Here is a 26,423-nt window from a genome sequence, read left to right as displayed (position 1 = left end):
ACCTGATTTCATTTTCATAATTTTAAAGGAAAGATAATTATTAAATTAATAATTTATGGAGTTGATATCTCTGGGTAAGTTTCTGTGCATTAAAGATTAGATCTCTGTTAGAGTTCCATGAGATAGCAAGTCAGAGCAGATTTATTACCCTCACCGTTTTGTAGATAAGAAAGTTAGCTTCAGGGAAGTGAAAACCTTGCCTAATGTGGTAAACAGAAAAGTTAGGGTTGGCCTTGACCTTCTGGCTAAATCCTAAGCTCTTTTCCACCTCACACACTGTAAACAGAAACTATCAGAGAAATCTCTTAGTTCACTTCCTTTATCCAATGTGTTAACCTCCGACAAGACCAGAAAAGAAAACCTATTACTGGTTCTAAAAGACACTCCTTAACTTTTTCTTTCTTATTCTGCTTTCTCTCTCTCTTTTTTTTTTGCATTCTTCTTTTCCTTCCATTTTTATTTTCCACCTGTTTTCACAAATGTGTCTGTTTTCAACATATCAGTCACACTATCACTCTACTTTGACTCTTTCACCAAAATAAAAGTGATTTGCATGTAGGACTTTCCGTCATATTTTAGTTGTAGCTTTTTTTTTTTTTTGTGATAAAGTATGGACACATTTCTTCTAGAGAAGCAGAAAGGCATTTTTAAAAATTTAACAGTCACTTTAAAGAGACCTTGTTCTAATAATTACTTCACACACACACACACACACACACACACACACACAATCCCTCATTTAATCATCATAATAATCCTAGGAAGTAGTACTGTTATTATTGCTATTTTGCTGATGGGAAAATAGAGGTGCAAATACATCAATAGTCAAATAAACTGTGAAGGCAGTTTTGAACTTGGGGTTTTGACCGGAGTTAGTATTCTAACCACTGTGTGACAGTATCTCTAGATTTAACGAGTAATAGAGAATTTGGGATTTGGAGTTGGAAAACTTGATTTCCACGGTGTGTTTTGGGATAGTTGCCTAATCTCTCTGAGCCCCAGACCCTGTTTCCACAGCAATAAATTGTGTTATTTTTTTTCTCATAAGACTATTTTAAGGGTCAGTGTATAATCGAGGCAAAGGGATTAAAAGTGGATGTGATGTACGACATTAGTGTTGGTTATTATGCTCAGTGATAACAGACTATTTCTCAGTCATATTGAAACAGTACATTGCTCTTTTTTGTACTTAAAAAACTAATAAAAGTAGAATATCTTCAAGAATGTGTCAGACTGCACTTGTCTACAGACCTTATCTTGGGGAAAGCAAGAAATATTGTCATTATCAGTAAGAAAATCACACTATTTAATAAGACTAGGAGGAGGGGAAAGAGGGTCGACCCACCTATTAATCTTTATTTAAGCATGGTCATTGGTAAAGACAATGTCATAATACCTTATTGCAAATATGTTTTTTTTGACCTTTTTACTTAAAAAATTGTTATACATTGGAGACATTTCTATAGGGCTAAAAATGATTTATAAGGACACATTTCCACCCTATACAAATGTTGACTGGCATATAATAAATTTAATGTGACGGGACTTTTTATTTTTCTGCATTTTTTGGGTGTAAATTTTTAACGAATATATCATCATAATGTTTTCCAGGCTGCCAGAAACTGTCTAGTAAATGAGGCGGGAGTTGTGAAAGTGTCTGATTTTGGAATGGCCAGGTAGGTCTTAGTTCATACGTGTAGGAGTAATTTGCACTAATGAGACAGAAAGAAAGTAATATATTGAAAAAACTCTACATTGTGGTGTTAATAGTTCTCTCCACTAGGTGGTAGTATAGCCCGTTAAATATACAGTTCTTCTCCTGCATGTGGATTAGATTTCTAGATTTGTTTTCACCAAAATGTGTTTTGTGGTCCAGCACTTAGTATCTCCACATCTGCAGCGTTTTTATTGTCTTAATATTTGCAATTATAATAGAGTGTAGAAAATATTTTTTGAAAGTATATTGTTTATCTTCTCTCCTTCCCTCTGTTCTTTGATCTGTTCATAAAAATCAGGTGCCTGCTGTGTACATGCCAGACACAGGTGTATGAACCAAAGCAGAGACTAAGCCACATACAGCTCATGTTCTAGAGGAAGGAAAATGCAAGATCTGAGAATAATTTATGTGATAGAGCAGGGGTCAGCAAATGACAGCCTGTCAGTCTGACCTACACTTTTCTGTGTGTGACCTGAAAACCAACAATGGCTTTTATATTTTTAAATGGCTAGAAAAAATTCAAAGAATATTGAAACCTGAAAATTATCTGAAATTCCAAAGTTGGTGTCCATATAAATAGTGTCATCGAGGCAGAGCCTCATTTCTTTGTTGATGTGTCATCTGTCAGTGGTCTCGCCCTGCAGAGGCACAGCTAGGAGTTGTGACAGGGACTATATGGCCTGTGAAACCCAAAGCATTTTGGGTACTCAAATAACTGTCCCTCTTCAGAAAAAGTCTGTGGACCCCTCGAGAGATAACTTGGGGTAGAGCAGAGGTGAGGGAAGCTGCGTTAGATCAGCTGACTGGGAAGGCCTCTCTGAGATGGGGATAGTGAGTAGACACCAAAAGGCAGGAAGTAACCAGTTAGGTGAAAATATGGGCATAAAATATTACAGGAGGAAGGAACAAGTGCTAGATCTTGAGGTCTGGGATAAATTTGGCCAACTTGGGGAATTGGAAGAGGGCCAAGGAAGCTGGCCCATAGGTAGTGCTAGGAACAGTTAAAATGGCAGGCAAGGCCAGGTGCTGTGAGGCCACGGTCAGGGACCAAGGTTAGCTCCTAAGGAAACTCAGGCCTAGGGAGGTTAGAAAGATGTTGCCATCAACTTCTGACTCTCGAGGTGCTTTTTATAAAGATGTTTAACATCTGATAGGCGTCCTCCACTTTCATGTCTGATTTTCAGAATATCTTTGCTTTTATAGCAACTTCCATAAAACAATCTTTATTCACTAAACTCTGATTCCCCTGACATGATTTGATCCATGACAGATTTTATCTGTCTAGTTGCACAAAGAAAGTTTGTGCTTTTATTTGAATATTTTCTCACAGCAGCTTTTAGAAATTAACTTTATATGTACAGGTAACCTATAAATACATTCTTCTTATAAATATGTACCAAACATATTATAGCAAGGGTTGAAGTTCTCACATCTACCACCTCTAGTCAGTGATTCACCCCAGAAGCAGCTACTGTTACCATTGTCTGTGTGTCCTTCCAGAAGGGCATAACTCTGTTCACATAGAATAATAATATGGTGTTATTTTGAGTATGTGTGCTTGTGGGGATGTCATGGTATATAAACATACATAGTGGGCATGGTGGTACACCTATAATCAAGTTCAAAGCCAGCCTCAGCAACTTAGTGGAGCTCTAAGCAATTTAGCAAGACTGACCCTGTCTCCAAACAAACAAACAAATAAATAAATAAATAGGGCTGGGGTGTGGCTCAGTGATTAAAAGCCCCTGGCTTAAATTCCTGGTACCAAAAATAAATAAATAAAATAAATATACATGCCACCATTTACATACTTCATTTTGCTTTTTTTTTTTCATTTCCTTTTTTCATATGCTGCAGTTTTAAATTGTGTTCTGTGGAATTATGGGGGCTCAAAACATGGGTCTCTAGAAACTTTTCACCACTTCCTTTAGAACAGCTCTGCTTTAGATCTTTCACATATGGGGCCTTTGAGTAAAATTTTGTTTAAAGAACAAAACTGCTTACCAAAAAGTTTTCAAACTGTTCTATTGTGTTCTGCCTCTGTTGCCTAATAAAACAGAAAGATGAACAGAAAAACGAAAGTTCAGGTACTGATGTTGTGATATATCCCTCTCATCCCCTTAAATTACGCTGAGGAAGATGGAAATCACTAGGTGTGGTCACTGAGGTGAACCTTTAGCTTCAACCGGATGCTTATAGATTTCAGTCAACTGTGTTTTTTTATTCTAAGGGGGTAAAAACGAAAGCACACATACGAAACAAAGATCGTACTTCAGAGGTGTAAACCCACGGTGTGTCTTACTCTAGGTATGTTCTGGATGATCAGTACACAAGTTCTTCTGGTGCTAAATTCCCCGTGAAATGGTGTCCACCCGAAGTGTTCAATTACAGCCGCTTCAGCAGCAAATCAGATGTGTGGTCATTTGGTAAGAGCCATGCTTCACATTGCTTCTGCTCTGGGGAGGAAGTGGACACATCGTGGACTAACGCTTATCCTTCCCCAGGTGTTTTGATGTGGGAGATATTCACTGAAGGCAGAATGCCCTTTGAAAAGAACACCAACTATGAAGTGGTAACCATGGTTACTCGAGGCCACCGACTCTACCGGCCGAAGTTGGCATCCCTATATGTGTATGAGGTGATGCTGAGATGTTGGCAGGAGGTATAGATATTTATTTTGTGTTCTCTTAGGGAATCTCTAAAACATTTAGGGGTTGGACTTAGTAGCTGGATAATGTGAAGGCCCAGGTAGGCAGTGCATGTTTTATAGTGATTCCAAACTCTAGCTAGGTAGGACGCCAACCCTCTCAACTTGGTTCTGAATAATCAGAGGAAGAATGTGAAGTGGAAATACTAATAATGAACTGCATACGTTCAGACTGCTGCCTCGCTCCCACGGGGGAATCTTGCCACAGTTGCCTGAGCCATGGACAAAAAAAAAAATATGCCTGGAGAAGTTGCTCGCTTCCTTTCTGTGGCTTACTTTTGGGTTTTAAATATTACTCTTCTACCAAAAGAGGTTTCTTCCTTTAAACCTCAGCTTCCCCAGGTCTCTTTGCTTAGTCTCTGGAAGGACCGAAATATCATCTCACAGAAAGATTATGTGCCGAGTGGTTTTTGAAAGACAGTGATAGTAGCTCATGTGCCTTGTGTACTAGGCACTGTGCTGGGTGCTTTAGATTTAGTTCTCAAAGTACTCTTTGAGGTGGAGATATTTCTCCTATGACCACTTTATAGATGAGAAGATCAAGGCTCCGGAGGTTGATGCTTGCTCAAGGCCAACTAGCTACAGAGCAGCAGAGGCTCACCTGACTCCAAAGCCCAAGTTTTCAATCACTGGCTATAACCTCCCAAGAACCTTGATTGGGTCGGGTAGAGAGACCTGATAGGCAGGAAGTGGTACTAGGGGGAAAGAGAACAGCACGAACAAAGGTAAGGAGGTGGTTATAAACATGCTGTGAACATGAGGGTGGAAATTAGTCTGATTTAGCAGAGAACCCATGTGAGGCTGTTCATGGGAAATGAAATTGGGTGATAAGAGGCCTGGGGAGGGGCAGGTTATAGAGGGCTCTGCAAATTAACAGGACTTAATTTTGTAGGCTCTGCAGAGCTCTAGTAGGTCTTTGAACAGGGACCTGAAAACAGCTTTGGAAAGGTTAGTCTAGCAGCGATGCATGTGGCCAACTGGGATGGACATGCAGGGTCACCTAGGGTGGACATGCATGGTCATGAGACATAGGCAGAGACAGACTATTGGGATATATCTGCACTCTCCAGGCCCAAAGCCACAAATGCCTCTTTGTAGTGAGTTAGATTTAGGAGTTTGAGCAATGAAACTTTTCTTGGGAATGGATTATGGAACCCACAGCTTCTCTTTGACTTTTAATTGTAGAAACCAGAGGCGAGGCCTTCATTTGAAGATTTGCTGCGCACCATAGATGAATTGGTTGAATGTGAAGAAACTTTTGGAAGATAAGTGGTGTTGTGACCAGTGGCTCCAAGATTCCAACGCATGCAAAAGAAATGGCACTTTGTGGATAACTTATTTGGAACCTGGTTGTGTAGACGTTTTACGTATACACAGCTAAGGCATTTGCTTCTATACCAACCTTGGCTCTGTGACTGAGTTTACCCAATTGTGGAGATGCTGCCTTAGAGCTGGTGATTCAAGGCACTCACTTCTTATTTCTCCCGAATTTGAGTTCCAGACACTATGCTCAGGCCCTGGGGTTTGCCTGTTTTAGGGGTGTTCATGGGACCATGTTGACTAGTACCAGTAGAAAGCCAGGGTTTGGGGGAAGGGGAACAGTACTAGACCCATGTTCCAGCAACCCTTCACTTCTCTGTGATTTCCGCAGAAACAGAGGCCTGCGGCATTGTGTAGAGTTAAGTTCTAGATGAATCAGGAGCCCACCTTGGATAAGTATCCATCTTTTTTTTTGGAAAACAGCTGTTTTCAAGAGTGTTCCTAGTATTACATTTAAAATACTTGTGTGCTGTATATATTGTAAATACGTATAATATATAAAGTTATATATTTATAAGAAACACGAGTTGTCTTTTAATTGAAACTTTTAATTCTGTAATATATAAGCTCCTTGTTTTAGGGACTATACATGAAAGCTGTCAATTCCTTTCCTGGGGATCAAATATTCCTTACTGAAGAGAAGAAAGTGTGGGTCCTTTTGTTGCTAATGCTCTTCCTCAAGTAAATAAGCTGGGGATGCCTGTCTAGCATAGGCCCCAGTAGGACCTGTCTTGGGTATAGGATCCTGCCTATGGTAGCCACAGCTAGTCTGTTGAATATTTGATCCAGAGAATCAGTCAGTTCCTAAATCGTAAGAATCTGCCCCAGGGCACTGTTGCTCTGATTGGAGATGCTGGGCTCTTGGAGCAGACAGATTAGGTAATGTTGGTAACAAAGGCTGTCCCCATCTCAAGCACAACCCAGGAACAACTCAGGTTGTGGCAAAAAGTCCAGGGAGCTACTGAGGCAAATGGAGAGATGGGTTTTTGAAAACCTCAGGAGGCATGGCTGGTCTTGGGTTCTTGGATCAGTGAGACTGTCTGTACAGCCTCACAATGGACTTCTCTCAGGCTTGTTCTGGTGGGTTTCTCACCCTTACAACATCTAAGACACCAACTGAGTTAGAGCCCTCCTTTTTCTTCATGAGTCCAGGGAAAAGAAATTATCTGGGTCACCAACAGCAGAGAGCATTTATTGCCCAACATATTGTTGATATTCATTGGGTACAAGACTGAGGAAGACTTGGACCTTCCTCTAGGAGCTCCTTCCTCTCTGAGGGCTGCCATGATCTGTCCTGCAGTGTGACATGTTTGGTGATAGGCCAGAGGTAGTTGCTCTGAGCTGCATCTTCACCCAATACTTATTGCTAGATTTTGTAAAAAAAAAACAAAACAAAACAAAAACCATGCTGTTCTAGTTGTCTACCCAAATATAATTTATAGTCTTAATCCATTCTGGTAAAAACAAGGCTGCCATAAGGAGAACCATGTCTTTGGTTTGGGTTTTATGTACCAGCAGCCCATCTGCCAAAGGCTGTGTTCATTCCTTCACTAAATGCTTTATAATAGAAAAAAGTCAAAATATCCCAGTTCTTGTCAGAATCTGCCACATTCCGCCTCATTTTTCCCCTCCCTTTCACAATAACATGCACACTTTTTCTTTTTGAGATACTAGAGATTGAACCCAGAGGGACTCTAATCACTGAGCCACATCACCAAAACTTTTTATTTTTTTATTTTGAGACAGAGTCTTGCTGAGTTTCCCAGGCTGGCCTTGAACTTGTGAGGCTCCTGCCTCAGCTTTCCAAATTGCTGGGATTACAGGTGTACACCGCTACCCCTGGCAACATGCACACTTTTTACTGACTTGTAACTCATTCAAGGAGTTGGTCATGTGCGAGCTAGACCTTAGAGTGACTGTCACACTTTCCTCCTTTACCTCTTTCGTCTCTCACCCCCAGTTTTTCCTTTTCACCTTGTGGAGCTGTGGGAAGAACAGATGGTGGGGAAGAGGATCAGGAGAAGGTCTAGTTCCTGTCCTAATCATCATGAATGTTAGGAAAAAACAAGACAGATGATAACTGGCAACACTTGTAACATTTTCTTCACTAAAACTTTAGAAAAAGCTTTATATGAAAAGCATTGCTAAGGCCAAAAACAAAGTAAAAGTAGAAGTATTCTCCCAGAATGCCAAAAGATCTGACTCTATGAGGCAGGAAATAGCCTGAGAATACACTGAGTCCTCATTAAAGTTGATCCCTTAATTAGCTAATTTTTGGTTATATTTTCCAGTGAGACGAAGCAAAGCTCCCCAATGTAATTTGCATTATTGATGTTGTTTTCATGGTTTTTGGCCAGACCTCAGTCATGTTTTAAGTGTATCATTGGATTTTCTCCTTCTCCCCAAAGTCCCAGAAGTGACAATCCTAAGTCAGAGGACAAAACCTTCTAGGCTTCATATTCCAAAATCTGGAATCCTGTTCTGTTTCTACCACTTCCTGGGGCCTTGGGCAAGTTCCTTCTTTGTCTGTTCCTTATATTTCATTCTCTGTCTACAGAGGGCAATTAGACTTAATGATTTTTAAGGTGCCTTTTACTAAAATTTTGTGATTTCTTGAAAATGTTGTTTGCTAGACTCACCCACACATATGGGAATGAGGAAGTAATAGCAACCACCCTCATAGATCTGGATGCAGATCTGTGAACTTTCTTATGTAGGCCATTAGGTTGTCATTCACAGACTTTGAGGTTTTTAGAACAGGAAAATAGGTGGGGTTAACTTTGCTGCTGAGAATCGTCTTGGGTAAACTATGATTTCAGTTTAAAGATGTGTTTTTGTGCGTGGAGCGTGGCTGAAGAACTGAGGACGGCTTTATGTGCCCCTGCAGAAGGACAGCCATGATTCTGTCCACCTGTAAGTAAGATGGGCTTTGTTCTCAGGGCTTGTTCTGGACGTGTTATTCTTCTGGAACATCAGAGGAAGTTTTGTCTAAGTTGTAGAACTTGTGAAAGTTTGCAGATAATTCCCCCAGACATATTGACAGTATTTCGTTTCTTGTTTTAATAACCACAGTGGTGATATAATTCTAGTATAATTCTATAATTGGCATTGAGAACACAAAATAGCGAAAACCAGTGTCCTTACATCTCTAATGTGAGTTAAAACGTAATCAGTGTGAAGTATTAGATTCTAGAAGGATATTTAATGTAAAGAACTCGGTGCTGAAGGCCAGAGGACACATTCTAGTTGTGGTTCTGTGGCAGTCTTGGTGGGTTATCCTTGGCAACTTCTTTCTGTCAAGCCTCTGTCTTTAAAAGGACGACTCCCTTTATGGTTACCCACTAGTGAGTTATCACAAAGAAACAACAGCTAAAAATGATGGGTGCTTCATGAACTTAATTCTGGAGTCAATTTAGAAGACTAATCTGGATGCCTATTTTGGAATGAAACTTCAACAAAGCTCAATGTCAGATTAGGACAGATCACGAAGTCAAGGTCTTCCATTTCTGATTTTTAGGTGGTGTTTAGAAAAATTGATTTTAATTTTAAAATATCACCTGTTTCAGCTAAATTGGGACCCAATACTTATTGCTAGAATTTGTAAAAAAAAAAAATAAATAAATAAACCATGCTATTCTAGTTGTCTATCCCAATATAATTTATAGTCTTAATCCATTCTGATAGAAACTAAGGCTGCCATAGGGAAAAATGAAATTATGTCATTTGCTGGTAAATGGATGGAACGGAAGGGCATCATGCTAAATGAAACAAGCCAGACTGAGAAAGTCAAGGGTTAAATGTTTTCTCTCATACATGGAAACTAGAATAAAATAGGGGAAAGGCGGGGGACGAGGGTCCCAGGAAATAGAGGGAGATTAGTGGAGCAGAGGAGGGAATAAATGAGAAGGGAGAAGGGACAGGAAAAGGCAGGCACACCTTTATGTATATTTATAAAGCACCAATAAAAAAAAAAAGAGCACCTAAATAAACAGAAGGAAGACCACAGAGTAGAGGAAGGGAAAGGGGTGGGAGGAGGGGACTGAAATGGAGCAAATTATATTCCATACATGTATGATTATGTTAAAATGAACCCACTGTTACATGTAACTATAATGCACTAATAAAAACATCACCAAAAAACCCCAAGGCTGCCTGTAATCAGAAATAAAGGCCAAGCAGATTAAAGCAGAAAAAGCCAAAAAGCAGCAACATATGGTCCTCCCCCGACCCCATGGCAGGACAGAGCTGAGCAGTGACATAAGAATCTTTAAATATTAAAAGTTCTGTGAGCAAGGAGTTCTTCATTTCCCTTAGGCCAGAACTAGAGAGAAGAAGGCTCTGTGAATGATAACAGGGAGGGTTTGGGTATACGTGAAGTGTGAGAGAAGCAATTTGTGAGGACTGAGTCAGGGTTTAGACTGCCTGAGGGGTGAAGCAAGAATACCTCTGGGGTATTTTGAGGATCATTCTCTTTGCCATGGAAGGGGATGGTTTGGGTGTGATCTCAGTGCCTCTCAACTTCTGATGATCTGGTTTGATGGTGAGAATCACCTATTTCCTTCAGCCATAAACTGCAGCTAACACATGGTTCCATTTTCTTCTGGGTAAAAGAATAAGTTGTCTACTATGGACAAGGAGAAAGCCCAGTAAGTCCTCATAGTAGACTAAAATTAATTAAAAAAAAATGTTCATATGTGCTTTTCAGAGTTGTCTGCCAAATGCAATTGCTGTTTTCAGGGCAGTCATGGCAGTCTGGCTTCATAAGCTGCTGCAGGGTAGAAGGAGGTAATTCTGGAAGCTGGGATGTTGATCCTGCTGAGTGATGGCAGATTCTGAGTTGGGTAGGGGGGCAACTGCTCCAGAGAATTTCCATAAGTAAAACGTAATTTGAATTGCCATCATTTCCAGCAGCTAACAGTTGTGCTGAAAGCAGCCCCAGCCTAGGACAGGAGAATTCTTTAGAGAACAGGGCACAGGTGCAATGGTTGAAGGTTAGAAAATTTTACCTCTGACCTTCCCTGCAGCCCATTCCCACCTGCCCCGCACCTCCAATTTCCCTCACTTCTTTTCTTTCCAATGTATAAAGTTGAAAGGCAAAATAATTTTATAAGTGGTTCTTAAATCTAGTGTGCTTGAAGGATGCCTGGGATAGTGTTATTAATTTAATTCCAGGATTCTTAGGGACTTGTGCAGATAATTTAAAAATAAGGAAGAAAAATACTGCCTCTGATTTTAATTCTGGAAGCTTATGGAATCAAGCTTTGACAAAGCTCAGTGATATCAGATGAAGCCAGTTGACAACCATGGTTTTTGGACTTATCTCCATAGTTTGACCTGAGGTTGAGGTAAGGAGCAAAAATTGTCCATTATTACTATCATCACTAATGTGAAGTTGAGGGACCAGAGGGAGGCAGCCTCTAGGATGCCCCCTCTGTGAGGCCTGCCTCCAGGTAGTCACGCCCTAGTGCAATCCCTATTCTTGAGTATGAATCAGACCTAGTTCCTCACTTCTCATGAATAGAAGAACCTGGTAAAAATGATGGGATGTCACCTTGGAGACTAGGTTATAAGAGGTCCAGGGCCTGGTCTTGGTGCTCTCTGGCTTCTTGACTCTTAGATCAGCTGCCATGTGCGCACCCTCAGGCCACCCGTGAGTAAGCCTGTCTTGAGAAACCAAGGCCTTCCAATGGCCATGGAAGTGGGCTTGGAAGTAGATCTTCCAGCTCCAGTGGAGCCCAGCCTGGCCACAGCTTCACTAGACACCTTAAGCCACAGGTGCCCACCTAAGTTGTTCCTGAAATCTTGACCCATGGAGACCATGAGATCATAGTTTCCTGAGGTTTGAGAGTGATTCATTCTTAACAACAGGTAACTAACCAAGTGGCAAAAAGCAGGCAGAGCCACATGTCAGAAACAAACCTGTCTGCTTTCACAACCATTTGCCTCTGGTCTTACTCAAAAAGAGGTTCAATGTTGGCTGGATGCAGTGGTATATACCTGTAATCCCAGTGACTCGGGAGGCTGATTGAGGATTGTGAGTTTGAGGCCAGCCTCAGCAACTCAGTTAGACCCTAAACAACTTGAGTGAGACTCTGTCTCGAAATAAAAAATAAAAAGGGCTGGGGATGTGGCTCAGTGGTTAAGCACCTCTCGGTTCAAACTCTGATACCAAAAACAAAAAGTGTTCAGTTTAATTGAGACTTTTTGTTGTTGTTGTTGTTCTGATGACTTAAATTATTTCATGTCCCCCTCTGAAAAAAGTATATAAAAATGATAATCGCAGCTTATAACCGCCTCTGGGTGGTTCCTCTGCTTTCTTCTGTGCAGACCTGCAGATCCTACGGCTCCTCTGTGGAGCCAACTGGCCCCGTGTTTTCTGCCTTGAATGAATCTTGAGTCAGTGAGCACAGCTTGTGGTCCAGTGCCAGCTGTGCCCACAGGCCTTGTGGCCTGGCTGGGTGTTTCCTCACCTTGCAAGCAGTCTAGGGTGTCTTGGGTGTGATATGTGAAAATTCATCATCAACTTTGAGCCCACAGACACCAGAGTTCTGGGAAACACGATTCCAAGGTATGGGGGAGGGGAGAGGTTGAATGTAAGGTCCAGCTCACAGCTGGTCATTTCCTAGAAGAAATCAAAATCCCTGCATAGCGCAAGCAAGGGCTTCCGGGAACTGGGGATCTGCGTGGTGTTTTGGCTGCGGCTGAGAAATCTGAGCCTTCTTCAGGGAGACTCACTGCCTTTTGTTACTGGACCCTTCACTCAGGGGAACACTAGTCACCATTGTGCTGGATGCCCATCCCGCTTCTTCAGGCTTCTAGAGTCTTCTTTGTGCCCCTTCCCCCACACTGTACCCCTTCAGGCCCCAGAGAGGTTAAGCACCATTCTTGCCTTCCACCTCATTTATCCCTTTGCTGTCCCACTAGCTACATTTTTCCTTCCAGATGAATCCCCTAATGTGACAATTTCCCCATTTCAAGGTTTCACAGATACCCTAAATGCCAACAAAACAGTTTGGGTTCTAACACAGAGTTGTTCACTTATTTGGTCAATACATTTAGAAAAGTTAAGGTCTCTGGTGAACTTCATGTCTTAGAAGAGAGGACATTTGAGTATCCAAAGGACGAGCATGTGTGTACACACATGCACACTCAGGATGATTTAACAACTTATATGTACAAAGGGCATAAACAGAATAGGGATAGCCTTCTAAATTGATAAAAATGATGGGATGTCACCTTGGAGACTAGGTTATAAGAGGTCCAGGGTCTGGTCTTGGTGCTATGATCAACTGCTATGATCAACTCAATGTACCGCCTTTCCTTCCTTTTCCTTCTCAATGACCCTATGGTTTTTTTTTTTTTTTTGGTGTCTGGAAAACCAACTTAACTCCTGATCAGAGGCACAAATCCATGCTATAGGAAAGCTAGCTGTGTTGCGCTGCCCACTTAATCTAGTTTAACTCAATTAAAAATCATGTGTCGGGCTGGGGATGTGGCTCAAGCGGTAACGCGTTCGCCTGGCATGCGTGCGGCCCAGAGTTCGATCCTCAGCACCACATACAAAGAACGATGTTGTGTCCACCGAAAACTAAACAATAAATATTTAAAAAAATAAAAATAAAAATAAAAATCATGTGTCTTCAAAGGCCCTAAAAATAGAACTAGTGGTGGGATTAAGGAAGTTTGGTTTTTCTGTAAACTTCTGGAAAAAGACAAGACATAGTTTATTGGTGTGGCCAATTTACAGGACCAGCTCCACTCATCTAAAGCCATTTTCTTAAAGCCACACTTTCATAAAGTGTTCCCCAGCCCTTGAGCTGCAGTTGGCACCAGAGATTCTTTGTCTTAAGACCACAGCCTGTGGCGTCTGGGTTGGCCAACAAGCCTGGCCATTGGCTCAAGGCAGCTCCTGAATAAGCCAGTTTCAAGCCATGTTTTTAAATAAAAAGCACTAACCATGTGCTAGTTATGATGATGATCAAATTCAATAGGATTGAATTTCCTTCGAGACAACTGATTCAAAAAGAAACTCTGATATCAGATGTGCAGAGTGGAGGTGGGATTGGGGGATGACGGGGGATGAACTCAAGGTTTACTTGATGTAAACTTTAAGACATTGGAAATAAGGCAATGACAGCTGCTTTGCTTCTCAGACAGCCCTGACCGGGATTTTTACCTCCATGCCTTTCCCTGTGGAGAGGTGACCTTACGGACTGTCCTGAAAAATGGCACTTCTCACCCTCACTTCCTTCCCGTGTCCCTGGTGGAAGTCTGTTCCTAATCAGAGCACTATTGCCACCACCCAGAAACCTCTGGGGGTGGAAGGAACCTCAGCAGGCTCCCAGCTAAATGACAGAAGGAGGACAAAGCTTTCCCAGGAAAGTTCACAAATACCAAATAAATGAGAGGCTCAACCGCATGACCCTCAAGAGATGTGCAAAGGTCACAGAGACAACAGCTGGACGCGATGATTTTTTTTTTTTTAATAATTTGCCGGCCTACGGCATAACATTAAAGATATTTGCTGAGGAATAAGCAGATGAAAAGAACAGCGCAGATGTTACTGTAGGAGAAGAAACCCTGCTCCTTCAGTAATCATCCTCCCACATGTCCTTCCAAATAGTCACTGTCCATCTCTGGGGCATTTTAGTCTCTCTGGCAAAGGCCTTTGATATGCATGAGTTCCTGCTTAAATTAGGAATTTTCTAGAAGGGCAAGTGCTTTCTCCCTTGTGGGTTAACACAAGGATGTAGAGAGTGACTTCTGTAATCACAGAATGCCTGTAGAAGGGAGTTCTGTGTTTACTTCCTCACCCAGATGTCCTGTGATGTTGTAACAGAAAATGACCACAAGTCTATTAATCATTAATAACTGCTTTGGGATAAATTTTGGTCTGATACTCTTACCTATAAAGATAATTAGAATCTTGGGGTGTTAGGCTCAGCAAGGGGACACCAAAGAGCTGTTTGTCTTATAGTTTTTCTAATTCACCCAAAAATTATTTATTGGGCAGCAACTATCTGCCAACACATGTGCAGTCAGTAGGATGGGTCCATAAATAAGCAAGGCAGAAGCTGTCCTCTCTGCTCACAACTGCTCCTGGTCTTCTGAGGAAATAGTTCAAATCCTTATCATAATTCCTGCTTGGTGTCTGATATCAGCAGTTTCTCTTTTGAAGTTTCATGTACTTAAAGTGCGGTGATAATTCATCTTATGGGTCAACATGGCTGGGCCTTGGTGCCTAGCTATTTGGTTGAACATTATTCTGGATGTTTCTGTGAAGGTGTTTTTGGATGTGATTAATATTTAAATAGGTGGATTTTGGGTAAAGAAGATTGCCTCTGTGTTGGTTTTTGTTGCTCTGACCAAACTACCTGACAAGAACAGCTTAGAGGGAGAAAAGTTTATTTTGAGCTCATGGTTTCAGAGATGCAGTCTATCATCCACTGACTCCATTGCTCTGGGCCTGAGGATCATGAGCAGAAGGGAATGACAGAGGAAAGCTACATAGTTCATGGCAGCTAGTCAGGAGGGGGGTGGGGGGAGGGGACACAAGGAGCCAGGGACAGAATATTAACTCCAAAAGTGCATACCCAGTGCCCTTACTTCTTCCAGCCATGCCCCACCTGCCTATAGTTATCACCCAGTTAGTCCATTCAAATTATTAATTTTTCAAATAGATCAATCCACCGATTAGCTTCCAGCTCTCATAAACTAACCATTTCACCTCTGAACATTATTAACACAGGAGCTTTCTGGGGACACCTCATATCTAAACCGCAACACCCTCCATAGTGTGGCTGGGCCTTCTCACAGTTGAAAGCCTTATGGATAAAAGTACGGTCTCCTCTAGACGAGAAGGAATTCTCCCGAATGCCTTTGGACTCCACCGTAACCCTATCCTGAGTCTTAGACGTTGTACTTGCTAGCCTCCACAGTCATGTGAACCAATTCTTTAAAACAGTCCTCCCTGTCTGTTCATCCTAATACAGATGCCATGGTTACAAACATGACCACTAAAAAAAAAAATGCAGCAATACAACACATCTCCTGTCACATCAGTCATTTACACCTCACTGAGAACAAGGGTCAGAGTCTCTCTTGAGAGCTGTTTTGACAGTGGGGAGAGTCTTGAGTGGAGGCAACATTGAGTCAGAGGTAGAGACAGGACTTAAAAGAGAGAAGTGGAGGACCGAAGATCTGTGTTGGCTTACTCGCCAATCAATTGTGTTTTCAGAGAACCACCACGATTTTATGGGTTTACCTTAAATATTCCTGTGAGTACCTGATAAGTACTCACTGAATGAGTTCCATGAAACTGGCTGAGGGAAAAGGTGGGAGAGCAACTAACTGCCATGAACTAGTTGCTTTGCCCTTGCTATCTTAATCGTCACAAGGCCAATCTCATTGTCTTGGTCATGGACTCTGAGCAAAACTCTCCGGGCTCGAATTCTGTCTCACCTGCTTTTTAGCATCTGACTCAACAAATTACTGAACCTCTCTGTAACTCGTTTTATTTATAGGACCTAAAATAATGGAACATATCTCAATGTTAGCACAATAAGTGAGTCAGTCAATACGGTATAGTAATATCTTAGTTCATATTTTGTGCCTGGCATACGGTAAGGGCTATATTGGTAGAAATGGGCAATAGCAATTCCTAGAAGCTAGGTTTTATTACCTGTTTAGCTGATGAGGCATCCGAATAGCTGCCAAGAGTCACCTTATTGCTATAAGATAACGCAACATTTTTAGACCATATCTACCTGATACAAAAGGCTTCTCAACCTTGTGTGCTGTCCTGATACAGAAAAAAAAAAAAAATAGAATACCAGTGAGTTTTTAATAATTTCACATAATTAAGATCTCATGTTTGATGCTTGTTTTTGGATGAGCTCATTTTTATTATTTTTATTTTCTATTTTTTAAATAGATCTGAACAAAAAGTTAGACTTATTGCCTACTATAAATGCTACTACCTAAGGCTCCAGAAGCACACAGTTTTCTTCAACTTTGCTGTTCTGCCTCGTCAAAAGGTTGTGGTCCATCTAGCTTTCTCTGTGGTCAGTGAGCTGTAAGGTACTATCTGATAGAATGAGTTACTGAAAAGGACACGGGTATGATGGGATGGCATAAAGACGGGTGAGTTTTTGCTTAATAACTCTTTGTCAAGTTCTCGAGATATGTCAGAAACGGAAGTTGGATGATTTGGAGAAGACAAAAAAAAAAAAAAAAAAAAAAAAGTGTAAGACACAGTCCTGAAATTGCAGAGCCTACAAGAGCTGAGAATCGACGTGTGCAAGAACTTAGGGTGTAGGGGCTCTCAACCTGGGGTGACTTTACCGCCAGGGAAGATTTGACAATGTCTGGTAACGTTTTAGTAGTTAAAGCTTGAGGGGGCAGTGGTGTGGGTATTAGAAGAGAGGGGAACTAAGCAGCTGCTGGCATCTAGGCTCTAGAGGCCAGGGGTGCTGCTGGTCATTCCACAGATAGGACAGCTCTGCACAATGAAGAACAATCCAGTCTACTTGTTGATGACAGTGAGGCTGAGAAATCCCGTGAGAGATGAAGCCTCCTCAAAGAAATAACCATCTAAAGTGGTGCCTAGTTGAGAGCCATAGACAGGGCAGATCACAGATGTTTTGGGAATCCCAAAATGATACGAGTGGATTGTAGAGGAAGTCCTTTTCAGAACGGGCGAAGTTTTTCTGAGGTTAGAGCAAGTGGAGGAAGCTAATGCCATGGGAATTGGTGAACATGGTCAGGGTGGGGCCAGTCAAATTACAGAAGGCCAGAAATGAGGGAGAATATATTGCTGAAGGGGGAGGGCAGCTGACTTAGACTTGCTTGTAGGGTACTAAGTCTACAGAATGAATCAACAGAGCCAGGTCCGAGCAGATACCCTGGAGTCAGATGCCTGGGTTCAAATCCTGACTCCCTGTTGAGTAGACTTACTCTCAGTATGGGATAACCACATCTGTAAAGAGGCATCCACTCCTTAGGGTCATTGTCAGGATTAAATGAATGAATGTAGAAATGCAGCTGTGAACTGCTGAGGACTCGGACAGAGTACATACAAAGGAAAAATTTTAGTGTAGAGTTTATCACTAAAATTCATATTTATGTAAAAAAGTCAGCATTCCTAGAACAGTACCTAACTAATTAGTACATAACTAATCGTAGGCCAACTTGATTTTTCTGGGACTTTCCTTTTATTTCAAATATGTAAAAAAATAGAGACTAATATAACATGCTAGGGATTCCTTAAAAAGCCATGTGACCACATTTTATACTTTTTTGGATTTGATGATGTTAAATAGATTAAGATTATTTTAAAACATGAGGTCACAGATTACCTTCCTGGACCATCTTATAAAGGTTTCTGGTGTAGTTTGTTCTGCCTTGGCCAGTGGCTAAATGGTTCTTCATCATTAGTATCTGTTTAAGACTCCCTACTGTATAGACGCTCAGAGTCTTATCTTTCTTTAGTTCAAGGACTTTCATAATCTAATCTTATCCTCTAATTGCACCTGCTTGTTCTGCTATCAGCTTGCATATTCCCCTTAGGACTGAATCAAGACAGGTGTGTTCTCAGAGCAAGCTCATGCTTTGGTGCTTCTTTAAACCTATTCATTCATTCCTTCACCCACAAACATTTATTAAGTATGTATTATGCGTCAAAAATGGATCTAGTCTATTTGGATGTCACTATAAACAAATTAGACAAAGATCTCTATGTACATCCTAGGGGGAATATAGATGGCACAATACAGAAATAAATACATAAATTGCACAGTATGTTGGAAGACAAAAAATGCCATAAGAAAAAAAAAGAAAAAGTAAAGCAGAGTGAGAAATGTCAGCATGAGGAGTCTATGTGGCTGTGACAATTAGGGTACTCTGTCAAGAAGCTGAGATTGGAGCAAAGTCTGGGAGAGAGTGGAGGCAGTTGAGAACACAGTGGTCTTAACTACATAAAGCAAAGGTGAGAGCAGGCCTGGAACGCTCCGGAAGCAGCTCCAGGGAGGCAGTGTGGCTGGAGGGAAGTAGGCCTTGCTAGTTGGCGAGATGAGGCAACAGGAGGCTGTGTAACTCCACAGGAGGGCTTCACAGGCCACTGGGAGAAGGTTGGCTGCAACTCTGAGTGAGGTGGGGAGCCACTGTGGGGTTTGCAGACAAGGTGTAACATGCTCTACTAGGTTTTTAGTTAATTACTCTTGCTGCTTTGCTGAGAATAAACTATTGATTGGTAAGATAAGAAGCAAGAAGAAGTTAGATTTTTCATGTAAGCCAGATGAGTTGACAGTGGTTTAATCATACTAGTAACAGATGAGGAGGGAAAAAGCCATGAGATTATGCATGTATGTATGTGTATGTTTTAAATTGAGGTTAGTTAACCTAATTTAATTACGATATACCTGAAATAATCAACTTTAAAGAGTGAAAGGTTTGCTTTGGTTCATAGTTTCAGAGAAGGAAAGGGAGAAGAGAAGCAGAGGCTGAGGTCCCAATAGCCCTTTCAAGGGCTTATCCTTAATCTAATCATCTAACTTCCTTCTGCTAGACCCTAATTCCTGAAGGCCCCACCATATCCCAACAGTGCCATGGGCTGGAGACCAAGCCATCAAAATACGAGCTTTTGGAGGACATTAAAGACCCAAACTATAGCATATTCACAACAGAAAATTTGCCATTTAAACAGTTTTTAAACATTTACTTCAGTGATATTAACACATTAAATACGTTCGTATCATCGTACGATTACCATTATCTATCTCCAGAACTTTTTCATCATCCTGAACTGAAATTTTATATATATATATATCACCCTTTGCCCTGTGCTGGTGATCAAACGCAGAGCCTTGCACCTGATGCTAGGCAAGTGTTCTACTGAGCTATGTTCCTAGGCCAAGATATATATATTGCTAAGTAACACTCAGCATGCTTTCTTGACAGATTGGCCTGGGTATGAGAGAAAGAGAGGAGTCAAAGATGACTGCAAGAAAGATGGAAAGATGGAATTGCTTTGGACAAGATGGGGGAGGGTGGGTGGAGAAAATTGGGGAAGGAAGGAAGAAAAGGAGTTCAGATTTCATCTCATGTTTGTTTGAGGTGTCTGCTAGAAATCCAAGTGGAGAGTTCAGGAGTGCATTTGGCACACAATCTGGAGTTCATTAGAACTGGGCCAGATGTGTGCATTTGGATGTCATCAACTGATAAATGGCTTTTAAGCCATCGGAGGGAGTAAGATAATCAAAGGAGTGAATAAGACAGAGAAAAAAAGACATCAAAAACTTTGAGGGCCGTCTAACATGCAAAGGTCAGGGAGGTAGAGAAGTAGCAACAGAGGAAATGGAGAATGAGCAGGCCCACGGGGATAGATTGCCAAATGCTGCTGAGACATCTAGGAGGAGGAGGACTTATAGCTGACCATTTGGGTTTAGTGGTTTCGAGGTCACTGGTGACCCTAACAATAGTTTTTGTTTGTTTGTTGTTGTTGTTTATTTGTTTTAGAAGTGAGAGCTGCAAAAGTTTTACTTGATTGGGGTAAGAGAAATGTAAGGAAAATAATTGCAGGCAGCAGGTACAGAATACTCATTTCAAGATTTTACCATTAACAGGGAGCGAAGCTGATGGAGGAAATACAATCACTGAGGAGTTTGTTTTGTTTTCCAATATGCTGAAGTAGCAGTATATTTGTGGATGGGCATGATACAGTAGAAAGGGTAAAAATGGTGATATAGGAGAGAGAGGGAATGTTTTTGAATATTTAAATTCAAATATCTCCAAGTGGACTTGAGCACTGCACCTTTGCCACAGACGTTAAACTATTATAACCTGCTTCACGCATCTATGTAACCTACATTTAATTTTGCATCTCTTGGCCCAGACAGATACAGATCTAATGAGGCTCTAAACAACACTGGAATAAATTGGTAAAACTGTAAATTAGATTCACTCCTGCCAAAATAGACAGAACCCTCAAGTGCTAATGTACACTCTCTCCAAGGAGTATTTTTGCTTGTCTGTTGGCAAATTGCTCATGCAAATACCATCAGACAAACCAGATAAAAATTGACAGAAGCAGCTGAAGTCCAAAAACAGAGTAACATGATGCAGTGCAGAGTTTTAGGAATCAATGAATTTTACTTTTATTTCCAGAAATAAGCCTTCGGATAGAACTTGGGTACAGGAAAGAAAGAGAGAAAGTTATTAAATTGGCATGAGTGGTAAAGTAGCAAATGTGAGTTGTTTGATCTGTATATCCAGGGCAGTAATTAAAAATTTATTATTGGACCACCAACAAGTTATGGGCTCAATGAATGAGCAATAGTAATATTCAAATCATAGAAAAGCGAATGCATGAATGTAGGTTTGGAAGATCAACTTCTTTGCAAGGAATGGAATTAATATGTATTAATTACTGCCTGGATATCTTTTTTTTTTTAATTGGTTATTCAAAACATTACAAAGATTGCAGAATCACATCGGTTACACATCCACATTTTTACATAATGTCATAATAGTAACTGTTGTATTCTGCTACCTTTCCTATCCTCTACTATTCCCCCTCCCCTCCCCTCCCATCTTCTCTCTCTACCCCATCTACTGTAATTCATTTCTCTCCTTATTTTTTTTCCCATTCCCCTCACAACCTCTTATATGTAATTTTGTATAACAATGAGGGTCTCCTTTCATTTCCATGCAATTTCCCTTTTCTCTCCCTTTCCCTCCCACCTCATGACTCTGTTTAATGTTAATCTTTTCCTCCTGCTCTTCCTCCATGCTCTGTTCTTAGTTGCTCTCATTATATCAAAGAAGACATTTGGCATTTGTTTTTTAGGGATTGGCTAGCTTCACTTAGCATAATCTTCTCTAATGCCATTCATTGCCCTGCAAATTCCATGATTTTGTCATTTCTTAGTGCTGCGTAGTACTCCATTGTGTATAAATGCCACTTTTTTTAATCCATTCATCTATTGAGGGGCATCGGGGTTGGTTCTACAGTCTAGCTATTGTGAATTGTGTTACTATGAACATTGATGTGGCAGTATCCTTGTAGTACGCTCTTTTAAGGTCTTCAGGGAATAGTCTGAGAAGGGCAATAGCTGGGTCAAATGGTGGATCCATTCCCAGCTTTCCCAGGAATCTCCATACTGCTTTCCAAATTGGCCGCACCAATTTGCAGTCCCACCAGCAATGTACAAGAGTACCCTTTTCCCCACATCCTTGCCAGCACTTGTTGTTGTTTGACTTCATAATGGCTGCCAATCTTACTGGAGTGAGATGGTATCTTAGGGTGGTTTTGATTTGCATTTCTCTGACTGCTAGAGATGGTGAGCATTTTTTCATGTACTTGTTGACTGATTGTATGTCCTCCTCTGAGAAGTGTCTGTTCAGGTCTTTGGCCCATTTGTTGATTGGGTTATTTGTTTTCTTATTATTTAATTTTTTGAGTTCTTTGTATACTCTGGATATTAGGGCTGTATCTGAAGTGTGAGGAGTAAAAATTTGTTCCCATGATGTTGCCTGAATATCTTTACTCTTTTCCATTTTATTCTACTGGAAGGATGAGCCTGTAGGGATAAAATGTAGGAGACTGGCCCCAAAATGACTCAGTGATCCCCACATCTTGATATTCATTCCTCTCCACTCTATACATCTCAAGTTGCTGTCTATAAGAAGCTTCTGGAAGGTCCCAGTATGAAAATTGCAGCACAAATCTCCATGAATTTGGAATAATTTCTTGACTCATGCTGATAACGATCTTCTATTTGAAAAGTAGCTGTTGGTGAAGAGTACATGGTTGGCCATGAATAAAATATTTATGGGATTCAAATTGCATATCATGAACTTAGTGTTATTGATTCAATGAACTATGAAATTGGGCATGCAGAAGTTATCCATCATAAGATGAAAGTGGTATATGATGAAAGAGGTCCTAGCAGATCCAGAAATCTCAAGAAAACTGCATGAGGAGGATTGGGAGATTGGTGACAAGAAGCACCGAGGGAGAGGAATGTAGCTGAAACTCTTAGAATTGAGACAGAATGGGGAAAGGCAACCAGAGGTTGACCAGATGACCCATTCTGTGCAGCTAACCTGTTTTTTTTTTTTTTTTTTTGGTTTCATTGGTGTTTGCCTTAATGGTGTCCTAAATATATTACCAGTGTACTCTTTAACTCAAAAATATCTGGCTTCATAGAATAGAAGAACAGTTCTATTCTGTTCCTGCATATCCAACCATGTACTCTTCACCGCTGTGGACATCTGTATACCTTCTTTTTATAAATGAAGTCTGCTCAACGCATTCTAATTTGAGTGTTCTGATTCTTGTTGGATCCTCACTGATAATGTTTCCTTCTGTGTCCTTGGGACTTTAAAGATGATACCTAATTTTAATCTTCACAACAACCCTATTATAATATGCCTTCTTGATAAACTTCTTACTATATAGCTGGCATTGGTCTCAGTGTTTCCTATGAATTGATTCAATAAGTCTACACAATAGCCTTGGAGAGGTAAAGGAACCTATCTAAGATATAGTTACCTGTGTGGCTGGGATTAAAACCCAGCTCTAACCTCAAAGTTAAAGGTCATCTCCTACCATACTTTGCTGCCTTAGTAACAATTCATTTTCAGGTATCAATGTGAGCATAAGCTGATTGCAAAATACAGGTCTATGAAAATAAAACATTCATTTGAATTGTAAGACTTATTTATGGTCTTTTAAAAGGCAATAAAGATTAAACTGCACCATAAAAGTCTAAGCATGGCCCAGATTTACTGTCTAGTTTCTTTCTTCTAAATATTCAGTTTATATATAGACTTAATTCACTGAAAATTTAAGAGTTTGTTTCTATTTTTAAAATTCTTAGAGAAATATGACATACCTAATTCAGAATCCCTGCTAACAGATTTCCAAGGAGAACGATGTCTTTGGGATCCTACTCTTCTGTACATTTATTAGCTAATGTGAGCCCTGACAAAGGTAAAGAAGAATATACTGGTCATTTATCATGTGCAGACTGAGGAAATGCGTAAGGCGGACCAGGAAAGGGGAGCCTGAGAAGGGAAACCACATCGGCCAGTGTGTTAGTAACTCATTTTTTTGCTTTCGTGACAGTTTTTGTCCTTCACTGGTGAAGGAGGGCACCTTCAAGATGGTCATATGCTTGATAAGTCCCTAGTGGCTTCCTCTTTTGGGATAACACCCCCAGATTCATCTATCCAATGCCATGGATTTGTGACTCCCTAACAGTGAGAATGATCTGCTTTTCAGATAATACCTTCCAGTCCATTTTCTGTTGCTGCTGTTGCTGCTCAGTACAGAAGCGGTAAGTCTGTTCCGAAAGCAAATTCTTGGAAATGAATTCTTTCATGGTTTCCTTATTATCTGCTGGGTCTCTGTGTCTCTTTGTATCTGCTGCTCTCTCCACCTGGGAACCCTTCTCCTATTTTGCCTGACCATTTGAAAGGTGTAGGTCAAAAGTCAGGTGGTCTGTGATCTTTCTCCATCCCTTCTTGATAGTCACTCCTTCCCTCATATGCCCGCAGCTGTGCCACTTGGTTCTCTACCTGACGTTTATTTCGTATCTATTACTTTTATGTCTATGTTCTACTCTTTACTTTCTCTCCTTTAAAGAGACTTGTCTTAGTTACCTGAGAATCTCCCCCAAACTATTGGTGTGTCTTATACTTTGGTGTCCAGTAGATGTGTAAAATATTAAACCCAAGGTACCATGTTAATTGTAACAGTTGACATTTAAGAAGAATGTCCCCATGTCAGTCGCTATGCAAAGAGGTTTACATTTATTCATTCACATAACTTTCAAAAATACCCAGGGTCTTATCTTTTTACAATTCCCACTTTACAGATGAGGCAGTTGAGGCTTAGAGAGGTTACACTGTCTAGCTAAGGCCACACTGTGAAATGTTGGAGTTGGGACTGAAACTCATGTTATTAATCAGGACACCATGTGTGTTTATAACATTAGATGCCATCAAATGAGGTAATGCATACAAGACGATAAATGTTGTGCCTGACGCAGTAAGATTTTCATTATCGTGATTGTGATTTTATGTCCCTAATATGCACCAGACTCTAAACAGGTGTGCGACATGTTCTCTCAGTTTTATTTCATAACTACTCTACATACTCTTAGCATCTCTAGCTCTCAGAGAAGGAAACTTCACTTCTGAGAACTGGCAATGTGCCTGAGGAGAGAGAGCTAAGAAACCTTCTAAATAAAAAAGCAGATGGCTAGATACCTGGATCTCTCTACTACGGTTGTGTTAATCTAGTGGATGTACGGATACTCTTAATACCTATAGCTATTTGTAACACGATTGCTTTTCAATGCCAGACAAGTGAGAACACAAATAAGCCTGAGCAGAGATGAAGAACTTCCAGAAAACTACACTCAGCGTCACAGATGGTGGCTCAGCGAACCATCAAGTAAGAAGCACGTGAGTATCAGGTCCAAGGTAGTCTGCACCCAGTGATTCCTGCTTGTCACCAGGCCCAGAACCTACCATTAGCTTGGCCTGTAACAAGTGCTCATAGCGAGTGAATGTTCTAGAAGCAAGCGAAAGAAAGAAAGAAAGAAAAAAGGACAGTTAAAACAGCCCACTCTGCTGTATTTAAAGATAGAACTTGAACCTGAACAGTGAATGGGGAAAGAGAAATGTATTTTGGTTCCTGCCATTTTGAGGCAAGGAGAAAATTTCAGCTCAGTGTTGGGAGAAGAAGTGTTCCTAGGAAGTGAGGTGAACTCAATACAAGCTTATAGCACAGGAAAGGGGGTGGCCACTTTTCTTCTTTCACAAGAATCCTTAAAACAAAGTGAAACTACTTAGGAGTCAATCATCTCTTAAGACTTGTAACATGCCAAACCCAGTGTGATGTTGTTAAGAGAAGTTATGATCTCAGAAATCACAAAATGATGTGTGTCGCTGGCCCCAAAGGCTGTTTTATTAGTCTTCCACCCTGATTTCTGTCTTGGTGTATACCTGGGTGGGAGACATGAAGTAGCAGGTAGATGCGCTGTATCCACACTGCTTTTTAGTACAGATTGCTAAAAAAGTAATTAACCAGAAAAAAAAAAAAAAGAGTGACATTACTCCTCTGTTTACAGTCCAACAGGAGCTGTGGGCAACCTTCAAAACGCAAGCCATTGCCTCCCCTTCCACCCTCTGAGCTTGCTGAAGAGAAGATCCAGGTCAAGGCGCTGTATGATTTCCTGCCCCGAGAACCCTGTAATTTAGCACTAAAGAGAGCAGAAGAATACCTGATTTTGGAGAAGTATGATCCTCACTGGTGGAAGGCGAGAGACCGTTTAGGGTAAGGCTCATGGCTTAGTCCTTATCAAATTTCTCCTCCGTTAGCCTCTGAAAACTTTAGAACATAAAGAAGACTCTATATGGTGGCTCACTTTCTCCTTTATAACCTCCCTTTGCATGGAATAGAATTCATGCCCTACCTCCATCTATAAGACTGAGCATTAGTCCACCATGATTTCAGGCAGGCAGGGAGGCTCAGAACCAGATACACCTGGCTTCACACCCTAATGCTGCCATTTACTGCTGTGGGTCCTAGGCAAGTTACTAGCCCACCCCGAGTTTATTTGTAAATAAATAAACCATAAAGCCAGCATCTTTGTTTTTTTGTGTTTTTTT

General features: G+C 40.9%; 2 protein-coding genes across 4 annotated transcripts in view; both read left to right on the top strand.

The window, feature by feature from the left end:
* The window catches only part of Tec (tec protein tyrosine kinase), a 103,615-nt gene extending 97,721 nt beyond the window's left edge, over positions 1-5,894 (top strand). For both annotated transcript variants that reach the window (XM_076863899.1, XM_076863900.1), the window contains 4 exons: positions 1,612-1,676; positions 4,025-4,143; positions 4,222-4,379; positions 5,610-5,894. In XM_076863899.1, coding sequence (XP_076720014.1) covers positions 1,612-1,676; positions 4,025-4,143; positions 4,222-4,379; positions 5,610-5,693 — 426 coding nt within the window. In that variant the 3' untranslated portion in view covers positions 5,694-5,894. The remainder of the gene's footprint in view (positions 1-1,611; positions 1,677-4,024; positions 4,144-4,221; positions 4,380-5,609) is intronic.
* Positions 5,895-24,011: 18,117 nt separating this feature from the next.
* The window catches only part of Txk (TXK tyrosine kinase), a 41,328-nt gene continuing 38,916 nt past the window's right edge, over positions 24,012-26,423 (top strand). For both annotated transcript variants that reach the window (XM_076864244.2, XM_076864243.2), the window contains exons 1-3: positions 24,012-24,082; positions 25,112-25,214; positions 25,883-26,088. In XM_076864244.2, coding sequence (XP_076720359.1) covers positions 24,012-24,082; positions 25,112-25,214; positions 25,883-26,088 — 380 coding nt within the window. The remainder of the gene's footprint in view (positions 24,083-25,111; positions 25,215-25,882; positions 26,089-26,423) is intronic.

Source organism: Callospermophilus lateralis, chromosome 8 (genome assembly GCF_048772815.1).
Source record: "Callospermophilus lateralis isolate mCalLat2 chromosome 8, mCalLat2.hap1, whole genome shotgun sequence".
NCBI classification, from domain to species: domain Eukaryota; kingdom Metazoa; phylum Chordata; class Mammalia; order Rodentia; family Sciuridae; genus Callospermophilus; species Callospermophilus lateralis.
The sequence above is the reverse complement of the archived record's forward strand: the minus strand, read 5'-3'. Positions and strand labels throughout refer to the sequence as shown.